Source organism: Cyprinodon variegatus, unplaced genomic scaffold (genome assembly GCF_000732505.1).
Source record: "Cyprinodon variegatus isolate N-32 unplaced genomic scaffold, C_variegatus-1.0 Scaffold104, whole genome shotgun sequence".
Classification (NCBI taxonomy): domain Eukaryota; kingdom Metazoa; phylum Chordata; class Actinopteri; order Cyprinodontiformes; family Cyprinodontidae; genus Cyprinodon; species Cyprinodon variegatus.
This window is the reverse complement of record NW_015150557.1, coordinates 46763-63758: the sequence shown is the minus strand read 5'-3', so window position 1 is coordinate 63758 and position 16996 is coordinate 46763. Positions and strand designations below refer to the sequence as shown.

Below are 16996 nucleotides of genomic sequence, written 5' to 3'. Positions count from 1 at the left end.
AAATACATGAAAAGGTATATAAAATTAAATAGACAAGTTAATGGTTGTATTCAAGTTAATAATAAATTATAATAAACAGTTATAAATAACTGTATAGTTGAAAGTAATGACAGGACAATAGTTACATTGTAAACACCATAATCTAACCTTTCCTTGTTTACCAAAAGTGTTTTGTAGAAAAGTGTGCACCAATGACTCACATGCTCAGTGGAGTCTTTGGGTCATAGATGGACTCTGATAACATTTCATTGGTCAGAAGGTGAACAGTTGGAATCCTTGTGTGCTGCCAGATTCCAAAATACAGAGGAAGACCGTTTAATATCTAAAATTGCCCTTTCACCAGTGGCCTTCAGGAAAGCTGCTTGCTAAAGGTTATACAGTCCCAGCCAACACAGAAAACTGGTACATGTCCTATATAATCTTAACTTTCCCAATCTTCCAATGCTTTAAGAACTGGACTCTGAACTGCTTTCTTTATTGAAGTTGTAGCAATAATCAATGCCCCGTAACAATTATTCTCACAATGAAGGCAAACCATAGACAACAACTCTACAGTACACAATCTTTGCACATTTTAAGAACAGAAGTTAGATGCAAATCATGATAAAACACACAGCAAGTTTTAACACAACTTCAAAGGCTGCACATGGAAGAAACAAGAACTCAAATGTATTTATAAAACACATTTTAAAATTTCTAAATGTCCTGAAGTGGTGAACACCACACTGGGAAGTAACAATGGCAACTAAAAAAACAAATTGAGCAGACAACATCCAGGGACAAAGTCAATGATAGAAAATTAAAACCAAGACTGAGCAAAGAAAAAACTCCTCTTTATCTTCAACCAATCTTTTAAAGAGGAATGTGAAACACATTTTCAATAGGAAAATAAGCACTAGACCCTCCAATTTTATTTCAAAAACAACGATTAGGACTTTCTAAACTGCATAACCACAATCAACAAATCTTGATTACCAGCTTGTGAGTTCAGGATTTCCCTTTTCTTGCTTTGAGTTTGTAACAATCAGTCACAATCAGCATAAATGACGCGTGCGCATCATTTCACACTTCATCAAACTATAAACCCACCTGTTGAAGTCACAGCAATGGAGATAATTAAAATTCCAGGGAAAATATAGTAAATATAAAATTGTGTGAACACCTACGTTACAAGAACAGTACTTCTATAGGAAACAAATATATACATTTACATTTATACACACATTTACATAAATCTAATAAATTGTAATGTCACAATTTAAAAATAAATTTTAGCATTAAAATTCTTTAGATATAAAGCCACAGGCAGATATTCTGGAAATCTGGGAGTGACTGGCCTCTTTACAACCTGGTAGTTTAACTGTACATTAATTATGTCTGAAACAGCATCAACAGCTTTGTTCATTATGGTAGCGACTCTTATGCAAGTTGATCTATTGGCAGCAGATTCTGCACCTGCTCATTTTTTTGTGTTCTTTGACAATCACTCAGGATAGCTTCTTTAGGAAAGCCAGACATCCTAATATTTACATTCTCTCTGCATTGCCATTACACACAGACCCGATGACTCTGACTCAAAGTGCGGGCAAAAATATCAGTCACCAGCAAGAACATTCCATGAACTGATGCATCTGCAGTTACACACAGGATAACTATACTGGCTGCAAGGAGGAAGCACAAGAAAGCAGCAACGAATAAACAAAAAATATTGACACACTGACAGCAGTCGCCCTGAAGTCATTTGAAGGCTTTTTTATGACGTTTTTGAACTTATTTTTTCCAATTCACAAACTTATCAAATAATTAAGGACACATAGGAACCCTGTAAATAAAAAGGCATTATTCACTTTTGAGTCTACAAGAATTAAGAGGAGTTTATTTCAATTACAGCAACAGCATATCATCTTTTGGCTTATTATCCTATCTTAACTTTATATTGTTTTTTTTTTTCTTCTTTTTCTGTTTAACATATTTTTTTCCCTTTTCTGTAAAATATATAGTTTATTATTTCTTTTTCTGTTCAAATTAAAGAGAATTAAAAAAAAAAAAAAACGTAGCAATTCCTTTAACAGCAAAAATAGTCAGTGTAACAGCTTTAACGCATATAACATAATATATTTTTTAATATATTATCTGCTGGAATTGCAGTGTTTCAAATAAGCCATTTAAACACCGACATTGTTTCAGAAGGAAACGGCTGCAAGGTTTTCTTTTCTTTTTTTTGTTACCTCTGCTAAAGAGATCTATAGCACACCATGAGTGTAAATGAGTCACCATGTGAAAAAAATAAAATCACTTAAGACCAGCATGAATTGTGAATAGATTGTGTGCCAACCGCCTGGAATTTATGATTTTGTAAGACAGACCCCAGCTGTTAGGTATTGAATGGCGAGATATGGGATCCTCGCACCTATATTTTAAGGTAAACAATGTGAGCTCCACAAACATGTACACTTATCACTTAAACCTTTTTATTTCATTTTTCATTAACATTTAATAGAAAAGACTTACTGTAATAACCATACAACACAGTGGCTTCAATCTGGCTTCTTGTCTCATTGTTTGCTGCCCATTCCTGTAAAACACAAGGACAAATTTCATTTGGCTTCACAGATGTAATAACAGACAATTGGATGTCAGTTTTAACACCATCACAGAGCGAGGATAAGCAAAAATAAGAGTCCATATATAATTCACTAAGACAATAGAAAATAAGTAGTTTATGCCGCCCTAATAAGTATATGGCTATTGCTCTTAATGCTCCTTAGATAAGGACTTTGGAAACAAATGTAAACACTATAAATAACACTGTTAACATGATAAAGATTAAATGTCCCATTTTGGAAGCATTGGGATTACCAAAAAGATCAATGCTCAAAAAATGAAAGGGAAGACTCAAATAACGCATCCTAGATCTGAATGAATGAAGTAATCTCATTGAATACTTTGTTTTGTACAAAGTTGAATGTGCTAAAAGCAAAAGCCCCCCCCCAAAATAATCAATGTAAATCAAATTTATTAATCAATGGAGGCATGAATTTGAAGTAAAAAATTCACATTTAAAGTGGAAAAAAACCAACAGGCTGATCCAACTTTGATGAAATGTCCTTCAAACGTCTCAAAATGAAGCTCTGTATTGTGTGTGGCCTTCACCTGCCTGTATGACCCCCCTACAATGCCTGGGAATGCTCCTGATGAGGTGGCATATGGTCTCCTGAAGGTTCTCCTCCCAGACCTGGACTAAAACATCTGCCAATCCCTGGTCAGTCTGTGGTGCAATTTGACATTGCTAGATGGATCTAGGCATGATGTCCCAGATGTACTCAAACAGATTCAGAACTGGGTAATGGGCAGTCCATAGCTTCAATAGCTCCATCTTACAGGAACTGCTGACACACTCCAGCAACATGAGGTCTAGCATTGTCCTGCATTAGGAGGAACCCAGGGCCGACCACACCAGCATATGGTCTCACAAAGGGTCTGAGGATCTCATTTCGGTATGCAATGGCCATCAGGGTGTCTCTTACGAGAATATGGATGGCAGAGATGGCCCTCCAGAGAAATGCCATCCCAAAGCATTACTAACCCACTGCAAAACTGGTCATGCTGAAGGATGTGGTAGGCAGCAGATCACTCTATGCAGTGTCTCCAGACTCTGTCATATCTGTCACTTGTGCTCATCTTTGAAGAGCACAGGATGCCAGAGGCAAATTTTCCAATCCTGGTGAATGGCAAATGTCAAGCGTCCTGCACGGTGTTAGGCTGTGAGCACAATGCCCATTTGTGGATGGGCCTTCATACCATCCTCATGGAGTTGGTTTCTAACCGTTTGTGCAGACACATGCATATTTGTTGCTGTTTGCAGGTCATTTTGCAGAGCTCTGGGAGAGCTCCTCCCGTTCTTCCTTGCAGAAAGGTGGAAATAGTGGACCTGCTGCTAGGTTGTTGCCCTCCTATGGCCTCCTCTATGTCTCCTGATGTACTGGCCTGTCTCCTGGTAGCACCTCCACCCTCTGGACACTATGTTGACAGACACAGTAAACCTTGTCACAGCTCCTATTAACGTGCCATGCTGGATGAGCTGCACTACCTGAGCCACTTATGTGGGTTGTAAAGTCCATCTCATGCTAACATGAGTTTGAAAGCACCACCAACATTCAAAAGTGACAACAACATGAGCCAGAAACCATAGGTACTGAGAAGTGGTCTTTGGTTCCCACCCACAAAACCACTCTTTTATTGAGTGTGTCTTGCTTTTCCACCTATCGTCTATTCCACTTGCACAACAGCATGTGGCATTGATTGTCATTGTTGCCTTCATTTTGATTTCACAGAAATTTGATTCATCTGAAGTTATATTGTGTTGTTTATGTGTTCTCTTTATTTCTTGACCAGTGTATATAATAAATAATAATAAATGCCGCAAGAATATATTTTTTAGATTTTTTCTTTTACTTCAAATTCAGAAGTCTGCTTCTCTGTAGTAGTTCATTCCTGGTGTCGCAGTTCATTGCTTTGAATCCCGATTGTGACAAGAAAGGCATCTAGCATTCAAAAAAAAAAAAAAAAAAATGCCGAGCCTCTGGGTTAGAAAACAGCAAAATTTTGAGTCTAAACAGTTTGACTAAGGTAAAATCTTTTGGGTATCCTCAAGAGTTCTCTACTAATACATCTCTTTTAAGTTTCCAGTTTTTTCATGCCCAGAGATTAGGGTTTCGTTATGGCCACTATGAACATTGACTTTGTTGCCCTAAATCCATCAGATTCTATCTCATTAGGCTTAATGTTAAGGGTTATTGTCGATTTGAAAGACCTATATTTGCCCAACTTTAACTTACTGGGTGCATTTGCAGCCTTCAGTTAAAAAAAATTGCTTTGGAGTTACTATCAAAAGCTTACAAAGCTATTACACCATCTTGAAGGTTTTGCAAATCTTACATAAAAGGCATACTAAAATGGTGGATATATATCTATGAATAAAAAAATTAATAAAAAAAAAACAGTCTCTCCTTACATTTACCAAACATAAATACTTCTTGTAACCCTAATTGATAAAAAAAAAAACTGAGGTTCAGGGGTGCTGCTATGGTGTGGAGTTGACGAATGACCCATCTTCCGGCTGTCACTGGTTCGATTCCCTGTCCCGCGGACCTTTGCTGAATGCCTCTTCACTCCCTTAAAACACACTTTCCTGTCTACATACTTTTAAAAAAAATAACAAAATAAAGACCACTAGAGTTTAGAAATATTTAAAAAAAATTTAAAACAATTTAGGTTTAGAAAAAAAAGGACTGATGAAAATGTTGAAGTTGGCAGAAATATATCTGAACATACTTTGATGAAAACATTTTGAAAATCTTAAAAATTATTTAATGAATGATCTTCCATAACACCATGACATCACCATCACAGATTCTTCTTTATCCAACTATAACTATGTGGCAAAGAAAAAAAAACATCTTTTTGCAGTAAATTTTTTATTCTTTGTTTACATTAAAGCAAAGAGCAGAGATGCCCTAATAAAACATTTAATAAAAGTAATATTAGTCAACAATAAGTATGGGAATATTTGAGTAGCTATTATTAATGGGTCACATAAACTTCAATCAGATTTATTGCTTAAATCGAGGATTTTAAATGCAGGCGGATATATTACAATCCTTTTTTGGGTTATATCGGATCTGGACATCACTGACCAAGAGACAATGATTTAGGGTGCGAAAGGAGCTAGAAGTAAAGAACTGAACTTAAAAAAAAAACAAAAAAAAAAAAACACGTAATTCATATAAACTACAGGAAGAAAATCAAGATTAAGAGAACTTTAAAAAATATTCTCTACCAATGTTCACCAATCATGTTCCTTTCAAACTAATTTCACAGTAGCTATTAACAGAACAGGCACTGACCTTATAGGTACCGTTGGGATATTTCATGTATGAAACAAGGAATATGTCGACTGGTAGGAGAGCCGAGGTTATCAAAGCAATGGCCAGTGCACATATTGCCGTGATAGTTGAAACCACCTCACTGTCTTGCCGACTCTGAAATTTGCGAATGTAGATCCAGCAGAAAGCCAAGATTGCCTGTACAAAAAAGAAGATAGTAGTTAAGATTAAAAATCTTTTGAGCAATTGTGCTTTATTTATTTAACTCACAGTTAAAGAAACAAAAAACAAATAGATATTGTATTTCATATTGTTAACACAATGTGTGTCCGATTTTTAAATATCAAGAAAAATTCTGTATTTACTTTTTCTAATTTAAACAAAATAAAAATAAAAATTATTTTTTCAGATTGAAATCAAACCTTTCAGAGTTAATAAGTTCCCACTTTTAAAAAATACTGCATTAGGATTTTGAAAATATCCATCTTCCTCTCTTCTTTACTCTTTAATGTTGTAGAACACTTTCTGTATCTTGCCCTAGAAAGCAAGGGCAAGATACATCATCTACAAAAAAGTTCATATTTAAAGCTAAAATTGGAATTAAATAGGATAATATAATGAAATCAAATTGAGAAGCAGAACCCAGACAGCATTCTAGATTACTGCAAAGAAATCTGTGCATCTCCGGAAAGAATCTGAAATGTGAGTGCGAACTGCTCAGAGGCAGCTAATCAATTACATTTCCTTTTTTTTTTCCAGAATTAGTAAAAATATGCAACACAAAGTTGCAAGATAATATGAAGCAAAATTATATCTTCAAGAAAGTATTCCTAATGAACTAGGTCAACAATGATGCAATGGGAAAGAAACTTCTGGGGGGGTGTAAATGAAGCACTAAAATATGTTAAAACTTAAGAAAAAAAAGAAAGTTTCAAAATGGCAAGGTCGTATTCCAGACACACAAACTGCTGGAAGTGAGGGCACTGCAAACAAAGGCTACTTAATATCAAGGACTGCCATTCACAGACAGGATCAATCAATTAAAGGCCCCCAGCTTTAAGCCTCTGGCTGCTTGCACTGCCAGGTAAAGACGCAGCCTTTGCATTCAAATAAGATCCCAGGGAGCTCTGGAAGGTGGACAGCCAAGAGAAGGCATTGGTCCACCATAATCTTTTATCAATCATGTGACTATTCATTACATCAGAGAAAACTTACCAGAGAAAACACTATATCTGAACATAAATACATACAAGTTATATATAATAAAGCATTTGTATAAATTGTGGGGTTTTATAGTCGAATTCAGTAAAGGGAGGATTTAAAGAGAGCAACGAGCCTGAAAGTGTGTCATGGCTAAACATAGCTAAAGCCAGTAGTGGCGTCAATGCGCTGAAGCCTCACTGCGTTGGATAACAGCACCTAAAACCTAAAGAACCTTCTGGAACAAGTCGAATTATAGCCATTTACAGCGCGGTTAGCTACTTTATGGGGTAAATATATGTGTTAAAGTGCTTACCAAGAGAACAACCGTGAAAATTGACCATCCGATCGCAGACTCTGAGAGTAAGGACTGAGCCGCCATCTTTACTTCCTGTAACAACAAACCCACGTGTTCATGTTACGTCACCGCCGTGCGTGCTCCGGCACGCAGACATTTGTCGGGATAGTTTGGAGCCCAGGCTTGTTTTTGCTGAGCCCCGCGAGTGTTTAGGCGTGGAAATAAAAATAAAGCTTTGGGAAAATCCCCTTTGTAAGGCGAAATGGAGAAATATTTATCATGAGCATAAGGATTTTTTTTGTGAAAATGTAATAAATCATTCTGTGGCTTACAAAAAATGTACAGTCAAGACTAGAAAAAAATTTTATGGAAGAGGATTAGGGGCACTGAACAAAACCAAAAAAAGTTAACTGATTTTTAAATTTTATTTCAGCATAATCTGAGAAAAAAATCTGAGAATTCGGACTTTAATCTCAAAATTCTGACTTTTTTCTCAGAATTCTCACCTTTTTCTCAGAATTCTGATTTTAATCTCAGAATTCTGACTTTTTTCCTCAGAATTCTGACACTAATCTCAGAATTCTGACCTTAATTTCAGAATTCTGACTTCTTTCTCAGAATTCTGACTAATGTCAGAATGACTAATGTCAGAATTCTGACTTTAATCTCAGAATCCTGACTTTTTTCTCAGCATTCTGACTTTTTTTTTTTTTTTTTCCGAATTCTTACTTTAATCTCAGAAATTTGGATCGTAATGTAGATGGTCACCATGAAGGAGAGATGTAGGAGCACTCAGCTTCACTGACAAAGAAGTAAGTTTTTTGGGAGGGCCAGTAACACATTGTTGAAAAATGACAAAATTAGGCAACTTTTTACGTGCCCAAGGGGTCCCCAGTAGGGGTGGGTATTGCCAAAGAGGTCACGATTCGATTCGAATCACGATTCACAGGCCACGATGTGATTCTATCACGATGCATCACGATACTTGAATTATTGCGATGCAGTGCAATATTTTCTCCTCCATGTTTTGTTTTTGAATGACTCGGCACAGTATCCCACGGCCGGAAATGCTTGTGACACAAGGCAGCGTGCGTCAACACATTTGCAGCGACATCTACTTGACTGGAAGTGGTATTGCACTTGTTTTTGGCTGATGTTCGCCAACCATTCATGCAATTTTATTTATTCATTTTTTTAAATTAATAATCGATTCTCGGCATCAAGAATCGATGCAGTAGATCACGAAAATTAGAATCACGATGCATCATCATCACGATTATTTTGCACACCCCTAGTCCCCAGTGATGCTATTTCATTAACGGAGGAGCAGAAGGTGATTAAAACAAGAGAGCTAGTCTCTTAAACAAACATGGCTACAGCTTGATGCTAACATGTTTGTTAGCTGCCAGTCAGTCAGAATTTTGAGATTTAAGTCAGAATTCGGAGAAAAAAGTCAGAATTCTGAGATTTAAGTCAGAATTCAAAGGAAAAAAAGTCAGAATTCTGAAATTAAAGTCAAAATTCTGATTTTTTTTCCCCCATGTTAAACTGAAATAGCATTTAAAAATCAGTTAACATTTTATTTTTTCAGTGGCCCTCATCCTCTTCCTTAAAATATAGCAAAATTGCACCATCCTTTATCTGTTTCATATTGTTTATTTTAAGTGATGTAGTGTTTGTATGGTAAATATATAACAAATGTGATTTTGAAATGTTTTTTTTCTATTTTCATGGCAAATAACCATTTATTGCACGCTTAACAATCCAAATAAAACCAAGACACATTAAGTATATATATCCATCATGGCTAAATTATAAAAGTAAGTCAGGCAGAAAATTCAATAAGCAACACAGCAGTTGTCTCCATTATTACTTTAAGACAGAATAGCTTGTTTCACATTTATTTTTATTTCACAATTAAATGCTTTGTAAAAGTACGCATGAGCCTAGAGCTATTTTGCATGCTGTCTTGTCACTTCAGTGTTTTAAAGGTTATTTATGTTTTGATGTTTTCTACGAATAAATCTCAGGAGTGTGATCTGCATTCAGGTTCCCCCTTTTTTTTCTTAGAAAAAGAACAAAATTGCCAAATTGTGTCCATCTGTATGTAATTCAACCTCAATATAAATACAGCTGTTCTGTGAATCCCTCAGAGGTGTGTTCATCATCAGTGAACAAAGAACACACTGAAGACAGAGTAACACACCAGAAAGATGAGAGTTTAATTTATGGAGGAGTTTAAAGCCATGTTAGGGTATAAAACAACATCCTAAACCCTGAACATATCCTCTTTCATTTGAAAATGGAAAGAGTATGTTACAGCTAAAAACCAAGCAAGACATGCACATACAGGAAAAGCAAGGAGAAGATTAGCAAGGGAAGCTGCTTAATGGTCCATATAAACTATGCAAGAAGGGCAGAGATCACCAGCACATGTGGAAGAATATGATGACAGGGCAAAAAATTCCCCAAATCTGGATTTCACACAAGAGTGGTAATATGAAAGCCATAAAAAGCCCTAAATACAAATTTGCATTTCCCCTATAAGAAACACAAACAACATGTGATAGAAGATGCTCAGGAAAATTCAGACCAAAGCTGAACTATTCAAAGTGCAGCTAAACATTAACTGAGATCTAAAGGGAAAGAAAAGCTGGTCAGAGTTTATGTAAAGGACAAGCGAAATATTGTGATAGAGCAAAATGGATTAGATCATAGCATATTCATGAGTTCAAATGTCCTAGTCAAAGTTCATATCTAAAAACAAATGTAAATTTAAGATGATTAGAAAATTTGCATCCTCAGTCTCGTTGCGGCAAGCTGTTATGTGACAATAAGCGGGCTAATATGGAATCATAAAAGGGGAAGGGCATGTGCAAGAAAGATTTAATATTTATTTTGCAAACAAAAATGCTGAGTAATGTTTATAACTCAACATTTCAATTTTTGACGATTTTACGTTGGTCTAGCAAATAAAATCATTAAAATATTATAAAGTTTTAGTTGTAATGTGACAAAATCTAAAAGGTTCAAGGAGTGTGTTACATTTTGTCAGGCACTACTTATGGAATAGCGTGATAAATGTGTTAAACGTATTCTCATTAATGATCCCACTTTAAGGGACATGTTCTGCCAGACATATAGGTTCAGACAGAGGGCATCAGTTCTACCCCTTCAGCATAGTGACTGCAGTATCATGATCATTTTCTTTCCCTCTCCAAAGTCTCACAAATGGAAAAATACAAGTATGCAGGGGCAGAAAGCAGACTATAGAATACAGGAATACTATCAGTATGAAGCGTTTTACAGAGTTTAGGTTATTTTAAGGCTAACGCTACACTTGAAATAAACGTAAGCTGACCAAATACAAAAGTGTGATTGGAATCTAAACTACCACTCCTGTAGATGTATTCCATTTATGTTCGATTAATTGTTGTAATTACGGGGTAATATCTGTCATTTCTCTGTTCCTGTGCCCCTTTGTCTGGCAAGTGCATGATTTTGAGGAAAGTGAATTTTATTGCATTTCTAGGAACGTTCATTATTTCATTTGGCCACCATCCACACTGTGTTGAGTTAGTAGTACTCACACTGCTTCTGGAACAGCAATATAGGACATACATATTTATTTTATGGCAGACATATAAAAACATGTAAACATTATTTCTTCAGTGTGGCTTGTGTTCAAATTATATTAGACCTTAAACAACTTGATTTGGATATGTTTTAGTGTTTTGGCACAATATTTATGTTTAAATATCATGCCACATATATTTAGATATTTATGGTTTTCTGAGAAAATGGGCTCATGCCAAATTATTGCCATGTAGGCTGTAGATTAAGCACTGAAAATGACCTACCTAATATATAAAAGTTAATAATATGCATTAAAAGCAAAACTGGGTGTTATAACAGTCAGCTTTTTAGATACAATGAGATTTTGTTAAATACAACAGTTTTCTTTGTATGTGCAATTAAAATGCCTCTTTGTATTTAGCACAACTATTGAAAGTAAACTTGAATCACTTTGCACATTTTATTTAATTGTTTTCAAATCAATCTTTAGCTGCTTGTGACTGTCAGTGTTGGACTCATGATAACAGAGCAGTTATGATTTATTCTACCATTCAGGGTTTGTTGCAAGTAGTAAATACGGCTTTTCACCACTTTTCTATTAGGCTGAATTTATTTCGTAATAAATACATTTGTACCAGTCATCACGTTGACCAATTCCCCCATCTGAGCTGTAAATCTTTGCAGCTCCTCATGGTTGCTTTTTTGATTAATGTTTTCCTTGCAGGGCGTGCCAGTTTAGCCATGTGTTTGTACTGTAGGTTTGCAGTTGTTCCCTATTTTTGCTATCTGTGGGTAATAGATTGAACATTGCTCAATTACACATGGATATCTTTGTATTAGGGATGCTGATTCACATTTTCAAGCTTTCAATACAATTCAGATACCTCCATTTAGATATCAGTTGATTCCGATACTTTTCCAATACTAGATCTCTGCTTTTTTTAATGTTATCATCATATCTATTTAAGAGATTTTTAATCTAACTTAATTCTATTTTAGAAATAGAGTAGATATATCTGTGTCTATGGATCATGATCATTTTAATGGGTTCCCCAATCTGGAATTTTCTTAAATATCTGGACTCATATTGATTTTAAATATGGATTGGTGCATCTTTACTTTTAATGTTCTTTTATAACCTAACTCAACAATCTTCACAACCATGACCTGCCTGCTGTGTTCTTTGGTCCTTATGGTGTTACTTTTTCAACAATGTTTTCTAACAAACCTCCGAGCCTCTTACAGAACAGTTTAATTTATACTTTATTAAAAAAATCAGTGATTCATGAAGACTGCTGGTTGCACAGGATTCTTTTTAGGGTTAACAAAGTGAAAGGGACTGGATACAAAAGTAACCCATACTTTATAGATAGATTTCCCTTTGTAAAGGAAAAGGCACTGTAAATTTAACTTAGTGGGGTTAGTGGTTGCTGTAATAAGGAGCAAAAGAGAATAAAAACACAACAGAATGAAACAGGGATGAAGGTTAAAAGAGTGTTTTACAGTTAGAATAGTGCTTTGATGTGTTCAAAGCTTTATAGAGAAAAGTTTACAGCATTACTTCTGTTGCCTTTTAGCTTCAGTTTAGCTTTGCAGACCCTCCCAAATGTTATCTTTGGGATTTTCAAATTTGCACCCTGCATAGATAGAGTTATATCAAAAACTTTGTAAGCTAGTGAGCAAATTGAATCAATCACATTACAATACAAAATTTTCTTGCGGCACTTTTCTGAAATGAATTAAAATGATTTAGGTTTATTAAGTATTTTGGACTGAATACATTTATTTTCAATACAATGGGAGACATCAATATAGATAAGATGAAGCTGCTGTGTCTGTCTTGGATTTATTGTAACCAATAGTTGAAATCAACAAATATTTATTGATATAAATATGACCAAGACCCTACCTATCCCATTAACAGGTATTCCTTCATTAACCTTGAGAGAAGAGTAAGTCACCCCACATGGCTGCTGCAGTAGCCCAAACCACCACATTACTGTATCTTGTTATTATTTTAAACATTTCATCCAGATACTGTTGGCTTTCATGCACAGGTGAGCTATCAGAAATAATAGGCAGACTTCTTAATGGTTCTCAGACTTTGAACACATAAAAGGTGCACTTGAATGGTGATGTTGGCGTACAGATAATGTGAAATCTTTGAGGCTTTGCCATATGTCAACATGGTGAATTGTGAGGAGAAAGAGACAGGTGTTTTGCCTCAAAACCTATTTAGCAATAATGAAATGATTCATGCATACAAAGAATAGAGCGCACATGCAAAAGCAAACCGCAGTTTGCCTCTGTGTTTGCTGAGCTTATGTGCATGCATAACCACTTAAAATGCGATGTTACACGTGCTGAAACAGATACTACACTCAGCAAGAAGAGTCCTACATTTGTCCTCTGGTTTGTCTTTCTGTGCACTCTATTAAGGTAAGGAGGACAAGGTTAGGCTCGGTTCTTGTTTGTTTCAATGCACAAAGCACCGCTCTCCTTTTTGATGGTGTTGGGTCAGTTTACTTATAGATTTCTGTCATTATCATCCACTGAATACAACCATACTGAGTTGAATGGAAGAAATGGATACACTTTATGGAGATAAATTATATTGTTACCTTTTTTAAAATTTAAATTAAATTTATGACAAATTTTTAAACATAAAGCTACGCTATGATTGAGAACACCTGATGTCAGGTTTCAATATCAGCTTTGGAGCTGAAAAACTCGGTGCTTCCTCTTGGCAGTTCTATTTGAAGACTGTTAAAATGTTTAGGTAACTAACTTACAAAGATTAAGAATAAAGTATAGGCGATTTATTGCAATAAGATATTATATTTCACAGAGCTTTGTCTTATTTTATTTTTCATCTTGACAAATGGTTTTATCTAAATAAGTTATTGTCATGATAAGAGGAAAGTACGCTCAGTAACAGTTCGAGCTTCAATTTGGGAATAACCTGGCCTTTACAATGTGTCTAAATTGCTTAAATCCAACTCCAAGATAACCAGGCAAAACAGCTTCATTAAAAACACCATGACAAAAGCCAAAATAAAAGAAGAAAATGTTTGAAATTTTTAAACAATGTAGCATCATAGGAATTACCATTGCAATAGGCTAAGGTAAAAAAGGCATGGGCAAGAAAAAATGGTTGAAGCGCAATTATCAGGCAACATTTCTTTGCCCTGTAAAGTTTCACATTTTTATCCTATATTTATGTTTGTGGGAGGAAAATATTACTTCCTGTAGTCTTTAAATCCACAGAAATCAATAGAAGTATGTGTCCTTCATAAACTTTTTCACATTTTTAAATGTTAAAATTGGATTTATCATGGTAGTTTGACCCAAAGATGTTCTTAATTTTAATGCTAAAAGAAAATCAGTTGCTGTGTCTACAACTATAGATAAGAAGAGAGGCAGGTTTGTATTTAGACCTATAGTTCTATTATTTTGTTTTATGCCTCCATTTTCTGTTGCATGTGATAAGTAATAGTTTTTATGCTGTTCGTCTTTTTAAATTAGCTGAAGCTCAGTAAAATTACATTTTGGAAATACTTTAAACTCTCCCATCAGAATATCCATTGGGTTTCCTTTGAACTAACTTTCACTGTGATCCAAGCATTCCATTGCAGCTCTGGCTCCAGGTTTGGGTCCTGCTCTAGCTGGATGGGAAACTTCCAATACAGTTTTTTGCTCTTTAAAACCATTTTTCCTTCCTTCCAGGATTGTCCTGCGTTAAACTCTTAGACTCATTTGGAACAGCTTCCTTCTCCTAAGGGAGAAAAGCATTAAGGTGATGCCTTCGCCTTATTTTTGCCCCAGGTACGTATTTAGGGGGGTGCGCCGCATTAGCTTTTAGTCACTTATAGTGTTTTACAGCAAAAAATGTTGCAAACATTTTGGACCCCATTTGCAAGCTGAAAAAATTTGAGCCTTCTAATATGCAAATATCTTTTTTTGTTGTTTGTTTTAGCTACGCACAGGATGCAGACAGTTTTCCCTGTGAAATATATGGAGGTCACCGAAATAACAAAGCATGCATTTAAGAACATAGTCCTACAACTTTTATACACCAAATGTATTCAATGTTTAGTTTTTTATTAGCTGGCAAGAGTCATTGTTGAATGCTGCTGAGCAATTTTACCGCTTCACACATAAAAAAACAGGAATTTGACTCATTGAAATGATGTGCTGATGACTTACAATGACCTGCTGGTCTACGGTATGGGCGCATTTTTAATGGAACTAGCAGAGAAATACTTGTTACAGATTTTTATTATGTTAAGATTTTAAGGTTCGCTCAACCCTAACCTCTTCTGCACATCCTCGTGTGCCTCACCCATAGCTAAGCAATGGCATATTTTCTTTTGCAATCTGACAAGTATGGAATTTAGTTCAGATGAATGTGGTTTCCATTCCCAGAATATTTATAAAGTGTTGTGAAGACAGTAAATTAGATTATGAATAACAAATAAAAAGTCAAAGTTCCCAAAACCGTGATAAAAACGACTTATTTAGTGTAGTATAGGATCAGTATTCTAAAGCCTTAAGTGCATGTATGCAAACAGAGTCATTTTCTTTGCAGCTGATTTTAGGAGAAACAATTGACTTTACACTTTACTCTATGCCAAAAGAAGATACGTTTTAAATTATTTATATTTCAGGGGAAAATAACACTTAATTCCTTTCTAATTTAAACTAAATTGAAATAAAAGCCTGAAGAACAGTAAAATGTGGGGTTGTCTTTCTACTTGAAGCTCCAGAAGGAGCCGAACCACGAAAGGAGTTAAAATATGTGCATCCACATCATTTCCTCTTTTTGCAATAACTTAAGATTCCAAACACAGAAATGAATTAAGCAGGACAAAAACTACATTTCACATAACCTCTGACTTCTCATGAAGAAGGGCTAGAAGATCTGGAGCAGTTGAGATAAAAATCGAGGAAATATAGACAGTAAAGAATTTCTTTTCCCCTACATTAGTTTCATGAAATCCTCGGAAATTGCACGTCATTTTAAAGCTTACGGGGGCAGGGAGGGGGAGTTAACATCATCTGTCTAAACATTAGCTTGTGTGCAGCTTCAACACCTGTTTCTCTGGATTGGAAACTTTAAATTGTTGGGGCTCATGTCACAGAAGCTGACGTGAAAGAACCTTTGTTTTAGTTTTGTACATTCATTTATTCACCTTGGCTTATTTGGCTTTGCTATTGATCCATTTTGACTGAATTTCTACAGTAATTGGAAAAGAGAACCGGTAAGACCCATCAACATGCAGAATCTTAGGATAACAGTGAATGTTAAAGCTTATCCTTATCTTAGTAAAAGAGCAGACTGTAGATAGTGTATCAGATTGTATAAGAGCAGGTAAAGTAAGCGCAAGGTATAATCAAAACTTTAAACCGCTTAGAAGCCTCTGTTTTCTTTTAAGGCCCCAAAAAATGTAACTTACACAATATATATTTTAACTAAAAGGTAACAGGGATTGGCTGCATATGATATGAAAAATATGCATATTATGCCGCAACTTCAGATTGTTACATTTTAAATAACAATGTAACAATCTGCAGCTACTGGTTAGTGGCCACAAATACTTAAAAATATATTTTTCTTTATCTCTTAATTTTATATGTAATCACTGATAGATTGCTGTCTACTTTGCAGTTTAACAACTAATTTGGGTTTTCTAGATAAAACACCTAAAACGCTTAGGTTAAACAAAGTTGAACTAGGTAACAAGGCAAACTAAATAGATTCTTTAAAACATCATTTGAAATGTTTGAAAAATTTATTACGTTTGTGAAAACAAACTGTAATAGCATATTAATTTTTTTTTCAAAGCCCCCATTAGACTGAGACAAGTGTAAAAAAAACAAACAATATTTTGTGAATTAATTTTTCTTTAAAACATTTGTTTTTCTGAATTGCAAAGTTTAAGTTCAAGTAAAGCACTTTAAATCAGTTCTTAATGTGTGGGACATCAGAAAAAGTTGCAACGCTGGCTTTTTCAGAGCTATATGTGTATCTTCTACA

The 16996-nt window shown here is 35.1% G+C and overlaps 1 protein-coding gene across 1 annotated transcript in view; it reads right to left on the bottom strand.

Moving 5' to 3' along the window:
* Nucleotides 1-7495, bottom strand: part of lmbrd1 (LMBR1 domain containing 1) — an 80274-nt gene extending 72779 nt beyond the window's left edge. The window contains exons 1-3 of the mRNA XM_015374484.1: nucleotides 7402-7495; nucleotides 5907-6083; nucleotides 2512-2575 (exon numbers count right to left, since the gene is read on the bottom strand). Of these exons, the coding sequence (XP_015229970.1) occupies nucleotides 2512-2575; nucleotides 5907-6083; nucleotides 7402-7467 (307 nt within the window). The 5' untranslated portion in view covers nucleotides 7468-7495. The remainder of the gene's footprint in view (nucleotides 1-2511; nucleotides 2576-5906; nucleotides 6084-7401) is intronic.
* Nucleotides 7496-16996: the final 9501 nt, after the last annotated feature.